Source organism: Pituophis catenifer, unplaced genomic scaffold (assembly GCF_029215685.1).
Source record: "Pituophis catenifer annectens isolate HBS135680 unplaced genomic scaffold, rPitCat1.0.hap2 SCAF_4, whole genome shotgun sequence".
NCBI lineage: Eukaryota > Metazoa > Chordata > Lepidosauria > Squamata > Colubridae > Pituophis > Pituophis catenifer.
Genome location: NW_027256884.1, coordinates 31,488,006 through 31,504,879, shown reverse-complemented (window position 1 = coordinate 31,504,879; position 16,874 = coordinate 31,488,006). Strand labels below are relative to the sequence as shown.

Below are 16,874 nucleotides of genomic sequence, written 5' to 3'. Positions count from 1 at the left end.
ACAAGAAGCAGTAGCCCATTGAGCTTCCTTTAGCAGATGAGGCTTCGCTGCACTGCTGCACTCACTGGCACTGTGTCCTTGTTTAGCACCTGAATCCTTGGTAAGCAGTGGAAGGAGGAAGACAGTGAAGGTCAGTGGTAGGAGTAGGTGGTAGAATGCATGGTAGCCAAAGGGCTGAGATGGGGGGGGAGGGAGATAGATTCAAAACTACATCAGTTTGGGCAGGGTAGGAGTGGCATGAGGACCTTGCCCAAAGATTATGTGGTTCTTGCCTAATGACTGCCAAGCTGCCATTACTGCTAGGTGGTGTAGTTACATGATGTTTTGCTTAATGACCACTTTGCTTAACAATGGAAACTACAGTCCCAATTAGGATTGTAGTCCAAGAACTACTTGTACATCATTTGTACTAATGTCATTGCTTTACAAAACCTTGTTTTCCAGAGTGCTGCTCCCACTGTCCATGGCTGGGATCTTCACTTCATATCCTGTCAGTAACTGAGTGAGAGCTGTTAAACTCTCCCTGTTAGGACACGCCTCCAGTCCCATGATCCTCCAGTCTATCACTCAGTTACTGGCAAGAACTGAAGTGAATTTCAGAGCTGTGCTGTTTTAGACTTTAGTCTGTTAATTTCACTGCTCTCCCTGACTTCTTTTCTCCTCGTTTAGGTTTTTGTTTTTTTATTGTTGATTATTCCTTTTTCGTGCTTCTGTGAAATTATTTCTGGCTGCTGTTGCGTGCGGTGAGTCTTCGGGCCGCCCACGCCTGGAGCGTCGCAGCCGCCGGATTCCGACTCTTCGGGGCGGATCCGGCAAGCTATTATTGGCCGCTAGCGAGGGGATGAGCGTGCAGGCTTGTCGCTCTCCCCGCTGACTTTTGGACATCGGCGGCGGCTTCGGGGCAGCGTCACACGGTCAGTGCGCTCCCCGTCCTCTGGGCTCCCGGCAACGGCGTGAGTCAAGAATTCGGCGCGCAGGCTTGCCGCCGTTTTAAAATTGCCGCTTTTCCCTTGCGTTTGGAGGAGCGTCATTCTCGAGGTGCGCCCTCCGTTTGATAGCGCTTCCACCGGACCGGTGAGCAACGTTCCGGTTGGACTTTGAGGGGCTTGCAGGTTGCCTGGATCGGGCCTGAGGGCGACAGCGGGCGCCATTTTGAGAGACCTTTGAGCGCCGCCATTTTGCCTGAGCTTGAGCCCGCCATTCTACTGCAGGGAGGGGCGGAGTTTGGCCTTGGAAGCCTTTTGTCTCAGCAACAGACAGTTTAGGCCTTGGTCATTTGAAATACTTCTACGTCTCAATCTAGACCAGAGGAGCTCTCGGCCTCTTAGTATTGGACTTCCTCCTCTCTTCTGTATATAGTTACGCCTGTTCTTTTACAAAAAAAAAAAAAAAAAAAAAAAAAAAAGAGAGAGAGAAAAGGAATTAATCTTGCTGTTTGCATGCTAACTGCATCATTTAACATACCCCTTCATTATTAATATTTACTACAAAAAAAAAAAAAAAAAAATTGTTATTGATATTTGTATATATAAAATACCTAAAAGGACAGTTGGCATCTGTGGACTACATCCAAGACCCGGTCCCCTTATACTTACCAGCCAGTCCCGTGCCTCCTTGGTCGGTCTGAGCAATTTATCAACATGGCTGACCATGCACTATCATCTGACTTTGAGCCAGACCTTAGCCCGCCACACAGCCCAGCCAAGCGGGCCAAAAAGGCATCCAAGAAGCGCTCCACGTCTTCCAGCCACACCTCTCGGAAGTCAAAATCTTCCAAGGCTTTGGACAGAGACGCTCAACGCCGCCACAATGCGCTGGAGAAACAGTGGGACAAGGCGAGGTTGGCGGCTGTGGCAGAAGTGGGTCTGGGCACAAGCGCAACTCAGCGAGACTCCATTGTCCGGGACTCTTCGTCTTCGGACTCTCCTGCCTCATCTCCAGAGAGGCACGCCATCGAGGCTACCCAACAAGCCCGACAGTTACACCTTGCCAAGGGTGTCTCTCAGTCGCTACCTGATGTGTCTAGGGCGGGGATCATTCCCTCCCAGAGACCTGCTTGTCGCCCCCCTGAGGCCACGTTTACCCCTACTGCGGCTGGACTTCGGGGCCCTGATGGGGCGCTTACCCCGGCACCTGTTGACATGCAAGCCTTTTTCGCATCAGCTTTTTCTTCGTTTTTGGCTGCCGGAATGCAACAAGTGTCTCAGCCTCCATCGGTCGCATCCTCGGCTCAGCCCGCTCAACTGGGTCATCAAGTCACCTCGACCCGTGCTGATAGGAAACAGTCTGCCTCCTCTTCCCGGGCTGGCTCTGACCAAGGTGAAGAATGCCCGGAAGATATCGAATTTTCAGAAGATGAGGACTTACCTCCGGATTCCCCGGCTTTCACGGGGTTGTTCCGTCCATCAATGTTTAAGTCGCTGCTGCACAAAGCTCGTCTTACCACCAATTTGAACACTCCTGGCGTAGACCCGGCTGGAGCTTCTACGTCCGCGGGACCCCACGACGCTTTATTTATGTCTGCTAAACCGGACAAGGAGGTGATTCCGTGTCCCCGCCTGTTCCTGGACGTTCTTCAGTCGCCTTGGGGCCAACCCGGATCACTAACATCACCCAGCACCCTTGACAGGAAGTTGTACTGTTCTGCACCTGAATTGGAGGACCTCTTGGCTCTTCCTACCGTTGATCCACCTGTAGCGTCCTTGGCCTCCAACTCCTCAGTGTCTACTGACTCTCTAGATGGTCTCAAGTCAGAAGACCGCAGAGCGGAGCTAGCCTTCCGGAGGTCCCATCAAGCAGTAGCCTGGGCGATCAGGACGGCGACTGCTACTTCCTTCTTCAACAGGGCCACGCTGATTTGGCTTAAACAGCTCCAACAGAGACTGCCTCCGGAAGAGACTAGGTTACACCAGGACATAAATAAAATTGTGGCTGCCACCGAGTATTCGGCAGACGCCTCTCTTAACTCGGTGAAGTTTGCGTCCAGGGCTTTGGCATCATCTGTCTCTTCCAGACGTCTGTTCTGGCTTCGACATTGGAAGGCGGACCTCAGGGCAAAGTGGAGGTTGGCATCTGCTTCCTATAAGGTTCCGAATTTGTTTGGACCTGCCTTGGACCCGCTCCTGGTGGAGGATCGTGACAAGCGCAAGGTCCTCCCGACAGCATACCAACGCACAGAGAGGAGGTACACTCCTTACAGCCAGCGCCCGTCCTTTCGTCCCTTTCAAGGTTCAGGCGGCTCCTTCTCCCGCAGGCCCTCTTTTGCTGGCCCTGACAGGGCACAGGGAAGGGATTCCTTTCGGGACCGAAGCAAGTTCCAGCCACAACCTAAGCGCCCCTTCCGTGGTTCCAACTTCAGGCAGTCTCGCAGAGGCAAATGACTCGCCTCTCACAGGGCCCATAGGCGGGAGACTTCAATTGTTCCATCACCAGTGGGCCCTTTCCACCAAGGACTCTTGGGTGCTGCGCACCATTTCTTCTGGTCTCTCTATCGACTTTATCGGAACTCCGCCGAGTCGCTTCGTCTCCTGCCCAGTTCCAACGTCTGTGGAGCGGCACCATCTGATGCTGCAAGAGATTGCCCATCTGTTGAGCATCAGGGCAATAGAACCGGTCCCCCATTCGGAACGGGGATTGGGCTTCTATTCGACTTTCTTTCTTGTCCCCAAAAATTCGGGGGGCTGGCGCGGTATCCTGAACTTAAAGCTATTGAACCTGTCGGTGGAGTACCGCAGGTTCAAAATGCATTCGCTTCGGTCGATACTAGCGGGGGTTCGGTCGGGAGACCTGCTCCAATCGGTGGACCTGAAAGAAGCCTACCTACATGTTCCGGTTCACCCTCTACACAGATGCTTCCTGAGGTTCGAGTACGACGGGAGGCACTTCCAATACCGGGCGATGCCGTTCGGTCTCTCCTCCGCTCCCCGCACATTCACCAAGCTCGTGGCGGTGGTGGCTGCTTCTCTCCGCATTCAGTCGGTGCGAGTGATGTGCTATCTCGACGATGTCTTGATTCTTTCTTCCTTTCCAGACCAAGCATCGTGCGACCGGGACCTGGTACTGGACACATTCCAACGCCACGGATTCTCGATAAATCTGGAAAAGAGCCACCTTGTTCCAGCTACAAGACTGCTTCACCTCGGAGCCCTGATCGATTCGGTCAAAGGACAGGTCTTTCTCTCGCCAGAAAGGGCTCAAAGCATCACCGACCTGATTCGACAAATCCTACCACTGGAGAAGGTACCGCTCTCGCTCTTATCACAACTGCTGGGGAAAATGGTGTCCTGCTACAACATCGTTCCGTGGGCACGCAGACACTCCCGAGCGTTACAGTGGTTCCTCCTTCCCTTCCAAAAATCGGGCCGTGCCAGTTCGAGTCACCGGGTGTTCTTGCCCCCTCAGATCCGCCTGTCGATGTCTTGGTGGCTGTCACCGGCGATTCTACAGGGCTGCGACTTCACAGAGCCGGACAGGCTGACCCTAACGTCGGACGCCAGTCTACGGGGCTGGGGAGCACATCTGGACAGCCTTGTGACTCAAGGGCAGTGGTCAACAACGGAGAGCCGCTGCAGTATAAATCTACTCGAGCTGAGGGCGGTGAGGCTGGCGCTTTGTCACTTCAAGGCGGCGGTGGAAGGTCGACACGTCTTGATTCTTACCGACAACACCGCAGCAAAAGCGCACATAAACAAGGAAGGCGGCACAAGATCGAAGTCGCTAATGTTCGAGTCGGAACATCTGTTCAGCTGGGCGGAGCGTCATCTAAGGTCAATAAAGGCGGACCACATCTCGGGTGTGGACAATGTCCGGGCCGACTGGCTAAGCAGGGAACAAATAGATCCAGCAGAGTGGCAACTCCACCCTCGCTTGTTTCAGGAGATCTGCCAGAGGTTCGGTACCCCGATGATCGACCTATTTGCTTCACGAAAGAATGCCCAACTGCCTCGCTTTGTATCCCGGTATCCAGATCCATCGGCGGAGGACAGCGACGCCCTGAGGTGTCGGTGGCCGGAGGGCCTCCTATATGCATTTCCCCCCATTCCTCTGATGTCACGAGTCGTGAGGAAATTGCTGAGGGAGCAGGCAGACCTGATTCTGGTGGCACCCAATTGGCCACGCAGGGCCTGGTATGCGGACCTTCTATCCCTCTCGGTGTCTCCGCCCTGGGTGATTCCGCCCACTCAAGTAGTCCTACTCCAAGGGGCCGTCTGTCATCCGGAGCCCCAATGGCTCCACTTGGCCGTTTGGCGTTTGAGCGCGTGCTCCTAAAAAAGTCACATCTGTCAGATGGAGTTGTCAAGATTATACAGGCTGCTAGACGACCGTCCACTTGCCGTATCTACGAGGCTTCCTGGAGATCCTTCTGCGCTTGGGGGGCCTCGAGGCATGTGGATCCCACCTCAGCGACGGTGGAGGAGGTCTTAGAATTCCTGCATTCCGGCCTCCAGAAAGGCCTGGCCCCGGCGACTTTGCGGCGACAAACTGCGGCCTTGTCTACCGTTTTGAAGTGTCCTCCCTACGACTCTCTTTCGCGACACCCGCTCATCAGAGGCTTTCTTCACGGTGCGACCAATCTCTGTCCACCACAGGTCCACAGATACCCTACCTGGGACCTCTCCCTGGTGCTTCGGGCTCTGACAGCTTCCCCTTTTGAACCTATTAGGACGGCTACGCTGAAACATCTATCGTTCAAGATAACATTCCTGTTGGCTATCACCTCCGCACGTAGAGTGTCAGAACTCTCGGCACTCTCTATTCGGGAGGACCTTTGTCTTTTCCGGGACAGTTTGGTGATTCTCAGGCTTGACCCTGCGTTCCTTCCGAAAGTAAATACTCCTTTTCACCGGGCGCAGGAACTTTCCTTGCCAGACTTCTGCCCGTCTCCACGGAATTCTACGGAACGACGCTGGCATAAACTGGACGTAAAGAGGGCTTTACGCATCTATATCCGTCGGACCGCTTCATTTCGTCGGACAGAGGCTCTGCTTATTTCTTTCTACCCAACCTCGATGGGGCAGAAGATTTCTGCGGCCACGGTGGGCAGGTGGCTTAAGGCGTGTATCTCTTTGGCGTATGAGTTATCGGGAAAGCCTGTGCCGGGAAGAATTCTACCACACTCCACTCGCAGCGCGGCTACCTCAGCTGCGTGGGCGTCTCAAGCCTCGGTGGAAGATATCTGCCGGGCGGCCACGTGGTCCTCGGTGTCACAGTTTATTCGTCACTATCGGATTGACTCATATGCTTCTTCGGACGCCGCCTTCGGGCGACGAGTTCTACAGAGAGTAGCCTTGGACACGGGTTCGGGGCATCCAGTCTCCCACCCTAGTAATTAAGCTTGGGTATGTCCCAGCCATGGACAGTGGGAGCAGCACTCTGGAAAATGGACGTTGACTTACCTGAACGTCCCTTTTAGGAGTGCTGCGACCACTGTCCATTCCCTCCCTTGTTTGTTATGTTCTTTGCTGTTGCAGTTTTTTTCAGACTGTCTGCCGTGTATCCAGTTCCCGTGTTTGGATTATTTGTTGGAAGTTTCTCCTGGAGTTTTGCTGTGTCTTCGTGATAGACTGGAGGATCATGGGACTGGAGGCGTGTCCTAACAGGGAGAGTTTAACAGCTCTCACTCAGTTACTGACAGGATATGAAGTGAAGATCCCAGCCATGGACAGTGGTCGCAGCACTCCTAAAAGGGACGTTCAGGTAAGTCAACGTCCATTCTCTGCAATACCAGTTGGATCATAGCTTTTATGGAAATGTATTGTGTTCCCTTATGGTCTATAATACTGTAATGAAATCTTCTTGTTATGAAAATAAAATGACTAGCAATTATTTTAGTTTCCCAAAATGACTTTTTATGGAAAGGTCTTAGATTGTCAAGGTATATTTTGCTTTTTTTATGTTACACTTATCTTCCTGCTCTATTTTTAAGTTAATGTATATTGATTAATTGATCATACATTCCTTCAGTCCCTTAAATAATGTTGGCTTTATTTTAATTCTTTTTTGGTACATTATGTCTAGGATTCCTTAAACATACTTTACATGATAATTCACAATATATTAATTTTATGCAACTAAACCCATATATGCAAATTAATTATTCTTTGGCATGGTTGAGTTCTTTCTTTCACTAGAGGAGGCTGCTAAAAGATTTTGAGATTCTGAAAATAGTTAAAAGGCTGCTTAATGCAATTGCTCCTGAGCAGCTAATGACTCAAAGAGAAGTATCAGTCTTTTCTTTAGTTTTTTAATTTTCATAATTTATCTTGCAGAATCAAATCATTTGAACAAACCTGAAAGAAACTTGGGATATCCTGGCAAGGACATGCCTTATTTTAGTAGGAATTCTCCATTACTGATGCTTGATATCAGTTTTTCTTTGTGTGGCTATGATAGGTCGTTCATTGAAACAGTTTGGTCCACACGGTCTATCCATTTGGTTTTACTAGCATCATAGCATCATCCAATGTGGGGAAGTAGATGATGGAAATGAAATAATTTGAAGCCAATGCCTTGTGTAAACACAAAGAAACAAAGGGGCTTGTGGGCAATTGCTGATATTCTAAAGTGTGTGTGTGTGTGTGTGTGTGTGTATATGTATGCATGTGTGCACATGCATATGTACACATATATAGATAAAATTATTGTGACAAAAGATTTGTGTGTAATTGATTTATTCTCTTTGAAGCTGGCTGAGTGATTGGCTGCTGCTGTGGAATTTAAGGTTCAGTTTTGCAGAAGTGAACAATAGCTAGTTAGACATCTTGGAATTTGGGATTACCTATTTCTGCTATTTTGAAATCAAAAGGCAGACAATACTTGCTTTACTCTGAATAAGTAATACTTTTATATTTTGAAGTCAGGTTGTCATAACTAATTGTTGCCTCTTATCATAGGGCGTTTTGAAAAACAGATGGTCAATCCTCTACCTCCTGCTTAGTCTCAGTGAAGATCCGCGTAAGCAGTCAAACAAGGCAAATAGCATTTTTAATCTTGTTTATTACATATGTATGTATGTGTTTATGTAGATGTTAACTTTTAAAATCAAACTTTTTGTTTATAAAATTTAACATTGAATTTTCTTACAGATTTGAATTTCATTGATTTGCCATTTTTATTAGCTAAATGACAAACCAGTCAGTTTCAAATGATTAAGAACATTAAAATGTTTTTAAATGATTGGTTAAATCATTTAATATATTCTTCTGCTGCCTAAAAACTTCACTGAAATTAGTAGCAAGTAATACTCTGAACATGTCATATTTGGTGTGGCACTGTAAAAAAAAAAGGCTCTTTTTCATTATAAGAAATCTTGTGCCTAATAGGCCTGTTAGCTAGCAAAACACATCAATTGATCTCTCTAATTTAGCAAATAAATATATGAGGAACAAAAATGTGTTTGATATTTCTACTGTCTACTGTATAGAATAGATATTTAGTCAGTTTTCATTGAGGTGAATTCATGTATTGAATGTAATGATAATATCCAGGGAAAAATTGGATTTGTCTCTAGAAATGTTTTATTACCGTTGACTTATTTTAGACGTGTAGTTAATAAAAACAAATAACAGCCATGTTTCTGGCTGCCAGATGTAATTTCTTAAACAATTTCAAGGTCAGAATATCAAATTTTCTTCGGTGAGAAATACCTCTATTCTGACTTGTTGACATATTTCATCATTGTCTGCATGAGATTTTTTTAAGAAGCTGTAACATTCAAACTATTTCAGTTTTGTTATTGGTTGTATTGGGTGGTTGCTGAAAATCCACTTTCATGTGAAAAAGCTGGCATTCTCTGAAATTTAATTCAAAAAGTCCAGAGATATGTTTTCTTTTCTTTTTGTTTTACATTTGGCGTTAGAAAGAGCTGCAATAATGTTTTTTTTTTTTTTAAATTTACTGATAGGATAATAGAGATCCAGTCTGGTGTATTGGTTAAGGTGCTGGCCTACAAACTAGGAGACTATGAATTCTAGTCCTGCCTTAGTCATGAAAGCCAGCTGGGGAACCTTGGGCCAGTCAATCTCTCTCAGCCCAACGCACCTCACAGAGAAGTTATGGGGAAAATAGGAAGAGGAAGGAGTATTGTGATATTTGCTGTCTTAAATTACTTATAAAGTAATGAAGGTGTGATGAAAATCTAATAAATCAAAAAAATAATGTTTAGCTAATAAGATAAAACATAGTATGTTTTTAGATTATGGGGTCATTCATGGCTCATCTTTACCATTGGTGTTCTGCAGAATAGTTTAAGAAACACTGATTTGGATGATGCTTTGGACTAGATTACTGTGTGAGGTATCCTTAAAATGTGGGCCTTTTTTCCCCCAAGGTTTCAAATTTTGCTACCCTCTTTGCTCAAGCTCTACCACGGGATGCTCACTCAACTCCTTACTACTATGCTAGACCTCAGAGCCTTCCTCTGAATTATCAAGACCGGAATGTCCAGCCTGGCAGTATGGGAAGCAGTGGGATCAGTAGTATAGGGATATATGCCCCAAATGGACCAACGCCAGCTCCACCAACATTTCTTCCAGGGTAAAGGAAATGTGTTCATCTTGTTTTGTTTATTGTTTTATTTAATTCAGTTTTGGCATTGCCTGACTCCATAGTGACTCTGGAGTCACAGTGTTTCAAATATGACTCTCAGGCTCACAATATGAAAAAAAAACCAATAGAGTTCTTAGTGCTTTCTGAGCTTGGTTATTTGCTTGCAGACGTTTTATTACCAGACTAGATAAAATCTTGTCTATCGTGTTTTCCAAAAAATAAGACCCTGTCTTATATTTTTTTGAACCCCGAAATAAGCGCTTGGCCTTATTTTTGGGGAAGTCTCATTATTTTGGGACGCATGGAGCAAGATGGGGCTCCTCTTGCCATCTTATCTGATTTCCAGGTCTGCGTTTAAATATTTTTGGGGAGGGCTTATTTTCCGGGGGAGGCTTATTTTAGCGCATGCGCTCAAAAGCCCGATTGGGCTTATTACCAGGGGATGTCTTATTTTCTGGGAAACAGGGTAGAAGGGAGTGGGGTTTGCTCACTCTTTATTTAAAATAGCTTGCCCTATCAGTGTTGGAAATTCTTGATTAGTTTCTTGATTAGGCTGTTATTTACTGTTTGTTCATTTGATTGTTTGTCTAGTGTGAATCCAGTGGTTAATCTCTGCTTATCTTGATCTTCTACTCTTTTTGTTTCTGTTTTAGCTTTAAAAAGCTAAAGCTTTTACTAATCTCCTGAGAGTGGGATTTTCAGCCCTGAGCAGAGGTACTCATGCCCAGCCTGCACTGGCCTCTCCTCCCCCACTAAGGACCCTGTACTCCTTACCTTATTGCACTGCCTTCCTGCTCAGGAGCTGATATTCCTCCTGGCTGAAATTCAAACAGGAATTTTCAGCGCTGAGCACAAGACCTCCCAGAACCTCCCCCACCTGCCTGAGGCACCCTGTACTCCTTACCTTACTGCTCTGGGGCTAAAAATCCTACTTAGATTTCAGCTCCCTTTCAGCTCCCTCTCATATCTGGGTGCTGGCTGAAAGAGCTGCCAGCTGAAGAATTTCAGCTCTGTTCATGAAGGAGAGTTGAAATCATTCAGCGGGTTGCAGGAACAGCAGTTGGGCTGTTGGCGGTGGCAGCAACCTTTCTTGCCGACTTCCTCATTCACTTTCTGGAGAAGCCAGCAAGATTGCAAATGGTGATCTCATGGCTGCCGGACATTTGGCAACCAGACTGAAATGTGAACAGATTGTGAAGCACTCAGATCAAGATCACCTGACTGTGGGGTGTCTGTGTGACATTTTGGGACCCTTTCTGAACCCATTGTTATTTCAAAGCATCTTTAAGTGAACAATCATAAGTTGAGGACTTACCTGTATGTAGTTTATTATTGAGGTACTTCTTAAGCTTTAGAGCAGGTGCGTCAAACTTGTGTTGTCATGTTGTCATCACATGATGTATTGCAACTTTTTCCCCCTTCGCTAAATCAGGCATGGGTATGGCCAGTACATGATGCATCTGGCCCGCGGGCTGCAAGTTTGACAGCCCTGCTCTAGAAAAAGAATTTATTATAATTAATTATTTCAGATTAGGGTTTTTTGCTCTATTTTAAATTGCTGTGGACTGTGTATGAGGATTTCAGGAATTATTTTAATATGCAGTCTATATTGTTAAGTGCTTAGAATGATTCCATGGTAGTAATGTACAAAATCTTGTGTTTCAGTATATTATCTTAAAATATATTTGTTGGCCTTAATGAGGCTTATTGTTAAATGCATTGTAAGTTTCAAAGCCTAAGAGCGGGATTTAGAAACAGACAAAAATTTGCAGTATTTTGTTAATATATCTCTTCAGTTTGATACATTTAATACACTACTTACTATGGTAAGTGGTATGGTAATTATAGATCTCATTTAATTTCTGAGTCGCTTAACAACTGCAATTACAATGGTATTGAAAAATAATTTGGAAGCAGACCTTGCCTTTATGACTCTCTTGTCTCTAAAACAAAGAAAAGCTGAAGTAAGATCATAAGCACGATCACAAGTTCACTTAGCAACCACTTCACCTAACAACCATGTTGCTGGTCCCAATTGTGGTTGATAAATGAGGACTACTTGTACTTAGTTGATTTCTTAGTCTGAGAACCTGAGAATTTCTCAGTCTGTTCCCCATGATAGTTTAGCAACCTGACCTTGAATATAGCTAATAAAAGACAAGTGTCCCAGGTATGGTGACTATTTCTCATCTGCACCATATACAAACTTTTGGGTAAGAGACATTCCCATTGCTAAGAATAGGCTTTCTTGCAGGTTTGAAATAAAATATCAATGTAGTTTTTTAATTTACTAAAATACTAGAGGAGATCTACTAGAAATTATTTTATTATTTATCAAATTTCTGCATTGTCCATAAATGGCTTTTGGTGGCTTACAAAAACAAAAAACCAAAAACCATATAGCCATAAAAAAGAGTCAAGTAATCATTGAAACAAAGCTTTGAAGCTCGCGTTGGCAGGTCTAAATTTAATAAGTCGATGTGGAAGATAGTTTCTCTCAGAAGGCATTTGAAATGTCAGTCTTTAATGCCCCATTAAAGAACATTGTTTTGCTATATAACTTTTTTGGCAGCAAACAACTGAAGGGATGACAATATGTTTCTTCTGTACTGTATTTAATATACTAGACAAGATGTCTGCAGAACATTAAAGATTTTGGCACTTCCTCTTATACTATAGAGCTATACAGCTAGGAGTTATATATGAAGGAAACACATGAGAAACCCTTTGCTTTTATAGTGATGGTAATTTGTATGTATTTGTATATTTATTTATTTTTATCTATTTTCTGTCTGCAAAGCTTGAATTAGGCTTAGCTGGAACATCATTGGACAGTCATGGAAAAGTAAAAATATTTGGAACATTTCGTATATTTTATTGCCATTTTATCATTATTATATTAATATCTAGGGTTTCTTTTCTTAGACAATCCTATCAACGTACGGGAGTAGGAGATTGTCTCCGACAACAGCTGGGGACACGGCTTGCTTGGACGTTAACTGCAGGCCAGCCTACATTACAGAATTCTACCTCAAAAGGCCTTTCAACCACAGTTTCACGTAATCAGCCAAGATCAAGGCGGGAGGGTGACATAAGTGGTAAGAGAAATGTATTTCACTGACTTTGCAGTGTGTGTAAACTTTCAAAGTTGAAAGAACCTAAAAATCAATTATCAAATTGGAGGCTTCATTATTTTGTCCATATTAAAAACTTTAGTGTAAAGTTTTTAAAATATAATTATTTGGAAATAAGTTCTAGTGTGTTTATTAATTGCTTAGGTGCCACTGAATTATGTTTGCTCTTGGTGACTGTATGGAAAAATGCTAGTTAGTTAAATTGCTGCTCCCCTCTTGAAATGACTCCATATATAATTATAATAATAAAATGTAAAAAATAATAAGATGCAAGAAAACATAATACTGAGTGTGCAAGAGGCAGATTCAACAATCAGAAAAGTCAAACCAGATGGGTTCACACTCTTCCTGATCCAATGTCTAGGGAAAAACCAGGTGGGATTGGATCTTGGGTGGGATTACTATTCTAAAGGGCAAGTACAGTGAAAGAGAAGACATGAATCCTGGGTTCCATGAGAGGACATTGCTTAAGAGATAAGCTCTGGAACATACGAGTTTGTGGGATTTTACTGTATGGGTAGAGATAATCAGAGAGAGATAGTCCCACAAAATTCAGAGTTTGTGCCACGAAGAGCTTTAAATATGATATTTAAGGTATTGAGCTTTGAATTGTATCTCCAAGCCCACTGGTAACCTCAAAGTGACAATGTTACATGGGTGTATTTTTTTTTTTTTTTAATTTGATTTATATCCCGCCCTTCTCCGGAGACTCAGGGCGGCTTACAATGCGTTAAGCAATAGCCTTCATTCTTTTGTATATTTTATACAAAGTCAGCTTATTGCCCCCACAAACTGGGTCCTCATTTCACCTACCTTAGAAAGGATGGAAGGCTGAGTCAACCTTGAGCCTTGGAGAGATTCGAACCAGCAGAAATTGCAGGCAGCTGTGTTAATAACAAGGTATTGAGGTGCATCTGCAGCTGTCTGTGCATCATACATCCTGGACCAGTTGTAGCTTCCAGGGAATCTTGAAGGGCAGCCAAGTAGAATGAATTGCAGTAATCCAGACAAGGGTGACTAAGGCATGAGCGACTGTGTATCTGGTCTCCCAGACACACAATAGGCCCAGTAATATTTCAAATGCCCTCTGAGCCATGGCTGCCTTCTGATTTTCAAGCAGGAGTCATGAGTCTAGGAGGCTCCCAGATTGTGCATCAAGTCTTTCTGAAGAATGCTAGCTAGTCAGAACTAAATATAGAAGTCTTTGAATTTAGTAGGCCTCGAAATTCATTTGCCATTTGGTTGTGCTAGGATTGACCATGAATCTGCTCCTTTCCATCTTGACCCCATAGTCTCCAGATACAGAATCATCATGGCTCTGTTAATGTGTATTCTTCCTTTCTTGAAGCAGCAGAAAAATGTGTTGATATAATTTATGTTTCCCTGGAAGCTGAGCCCCAGTGGCCTTAAGTATCAAGTCTTCCAAGTGGGTCTGTCCGTACAGCCTGTATAGATTCTACAAACAGGTTTTTTTCCCTAGATTAAACAACCATTACTTGACAGGCTTCAGCAAATGTAGATGGTTACCTGGAATGGAAACATTAGCCATATTTTAAATTGCATAAATGACATTATAATTTGTCTGAACACAGCTCTGAATGTAGCTCTGTTGGTCTCCTGGAACTCCAACTGATAGGAAGATGACTAAAACTGTCTACCAGTCTATTATAATTGATATCAAAAAATAGTCCAACTGGTAACTCAGTGAAGTGGAGGAGGAATGTGAGGTGAAGTTTCTCATTGTCTTCCAGTCCTCTGACTTATCAATATGTAAGTTGATACTAACATTGTAAACTTCTTAATAGGCAAGTTTTATAGTACATTCCATTTTTCTTTTCATAAATATTTCTCATAAATCATCTTTATTTTCAGCTAACAAAGTTATGTCATCTGTGTATCTTCAATTGCTTGTATTTTAATCTCCAATTTTGATTCCTGCTGACATCTTTTCCAATCCTGCAAATTTATATTTATAATACAAATACATATTGCATAGTATATATATATATATATATATATATATATATATATATATTCCTTTGCCGTTCCCTTTCTATACAGTATGTTGAATTTCCAAGTTAATTTTTTCAGTAGCTTATTTCTTTAAAAAAATTTCAAAAGAGTAACTAGGTCCCTTATTGTAATTAGAGAAGCAAAAGTAAATCAGCTTTCTTTCTTGTTGTCTCCATTTTATGTTGGATAAGATATTAACTATGTATAAATATTAGTGAGCTCATCGCAGATCTCTTTACCGTTTAAAAAAACTTTTCATTTGCTATTTCTCTCTCTATTCTTACATAGAGATTCATGCCCTCAATATCAATGATTTTCCAATGGACCATCCAGGTTCACCTATGTTCACTCATTCCTAAAACATCTAGTTTGATACACTTTGCTTCATGTTCAAGAACTTCAAGTTTTCTTTCTACCTTTTTGAATTCCTTATTCTAATTGTATATACCCATTTCTCATTTAGCAACTACTTATCTGAATGGATGGCAGCACTCAGACAAATTTGCAGAACTTGGTCACTAAATGAGGAGTTGGTGTATGTTCTTGTAAAGTGAGAACATTTTTTTCCCAGCACTGGGATTAATGGAACTACCCATATTTTTTGCACTATAAAACGCACCGGATCATAAGACGCACATTAGCTTTAGAGGAGGAAAACAAGAAAAAAAAAATGCCTTCCAGCATCCATCCGATATTCATCTGGCTAGCATCCTTGCAGCAAACAGCCTGGTCAGCTTCAGCATGTTGTTGCAGCCCCAGCCTGTGGCTTGTCAGGGCTCCACTCCCTTGCGCCCATCACCGGTCAACTGAGCTGAGCTGCTGCTGGTGCCAGGGAATGCTGCCAAGCAGCTGATTGGCGGTTGAATCGGCCTCCCGGAATACCGCCGATCAGCTGTTCTAGGTGGCGGGCATTGATGGCGCCGCAGTTCGATTGGTGGTGGTGGCGATCGGTGGTGGCAATTGGCAGCGAAGACTCCAGTGTTTCCTGGAGGCAGTGGTGACAGGTGGCAGCAGTGAATGCTGCTGCCACACCAACCCCCTCCCTTACCGCAGTATTCGTTCTATAAGACACAGACATTTCCAACCATTTTTGGGGGGGGGAAGTATGTCTTATAGCTGTGATGGTGAACCTATGGCATGCGTGCCGCAGGTGGCACACGTAGCCATATCAGTGGGCATGCTAGCTCAGCTCTAGAGAGTCTCTGGAGGCTGGGTACAGCAAAAAACGTCCCTTCCTGTCCAACCGGGAGTTGGGAAATGGGCCGTTTCAGGCCTCCAGAGGATCTCCGAGTGGGTGGGGAAGGCTGTTTTCGCCCTCCCCAGATGCATAGAGAGGATCTGGAGCCAGGTGAGAAAGAAAAACGGGCCTACCAGGCCATCATGTGCCAGGAGTGGGGGGGGAGGGGGGTTGCATGCGCAGGGCAGGGCGCATAGAATTATGGGTGTGGGCACTTGCGCGCATGAACCTCCCCCCCTCCTGGCACGTGATGGCAAAAAGGTTAGCCATCACTGTCTTATAGTGTGAAAAATACAGTAATTAATTGAAAAGAAATGTAGGTTGAAGACATTTTTGACATTTTCATTCCTTTCTTCAATTTCCCTTTTTTGGGGAAAGTATGTAGAGAAGATACTGGGAATCTAGCTGTACAGAATTCTAGAAGAAGGAATAATGTGAATTCCTGTCAGTCAGAATTCGGGCCCAGTTAAGGGATAGAAATGTTGGATGCCACAGGATTCAGTGTTCTTCCCATATTGTAGATTACTTCTGATCCTTAAGCAATTAAATATCTTAAATTAAACAGAATAACAGAGTTGGAAGGGACCTTGGCGGTCTTCTAGTCCAACCCTCTGCTTAGGCAGGAAACCCTACACCACTTCAGACAAATAGTTATCCAACATCTTCTTAAAAACTTCCAGTGTTGGAGCATTCACAATTTCTGAAGGCAAGTTGTTCCACAGCTTAATTGTTCTGACCGTCAGGAAATTTCTTATTATATTATTATAATCATATATTATTCTATTATTTAACATTTGTATGAAGCCCCAGAGAGAGATTATTTTGATTACATTCAATTACACATTTCCACATCAGACTGAGCCTTCAATTGAAAACTTGAACTGGTATAGGCAGTCCTCAATTTATGACCACAATTGAGCCCAAAATTCCAGTTGCTAAGCAGG

General features: G+C 44.1%; 1 protein-coding gene across 1 annotated transcript in view; it reads left to right on the top strand.

Annotated features, from left to right (window-relative positions):
- Nucleotides 1-16,874, top strand: part of TUBGCP3 (tubulin gamma complex component 3) — a 72,020-nt gene that overhangs the window by 14,089 nt on the left and 41,057 nt on the right. Inside the window, exons 4-6 of the mRNA XM_070942659.1 lie at nucleotides 7,893-7,970; nucleotides 9,329-9,534; nucleotides 12,472-12,644. Of these exons, the coding sequence (XP_070798760.1) occupies nucleotides 7,893-7,970; nucleotides 9,329-9,534; nucleotides 12,472-12,644 (457 nt within the window). The remainder of the gene's footprint in view (nucleotides 1-7,892; nucleotides 7,971-9,328; nucleotides 9,535-12,471; nucleotides 12,645-16,874) is intronic.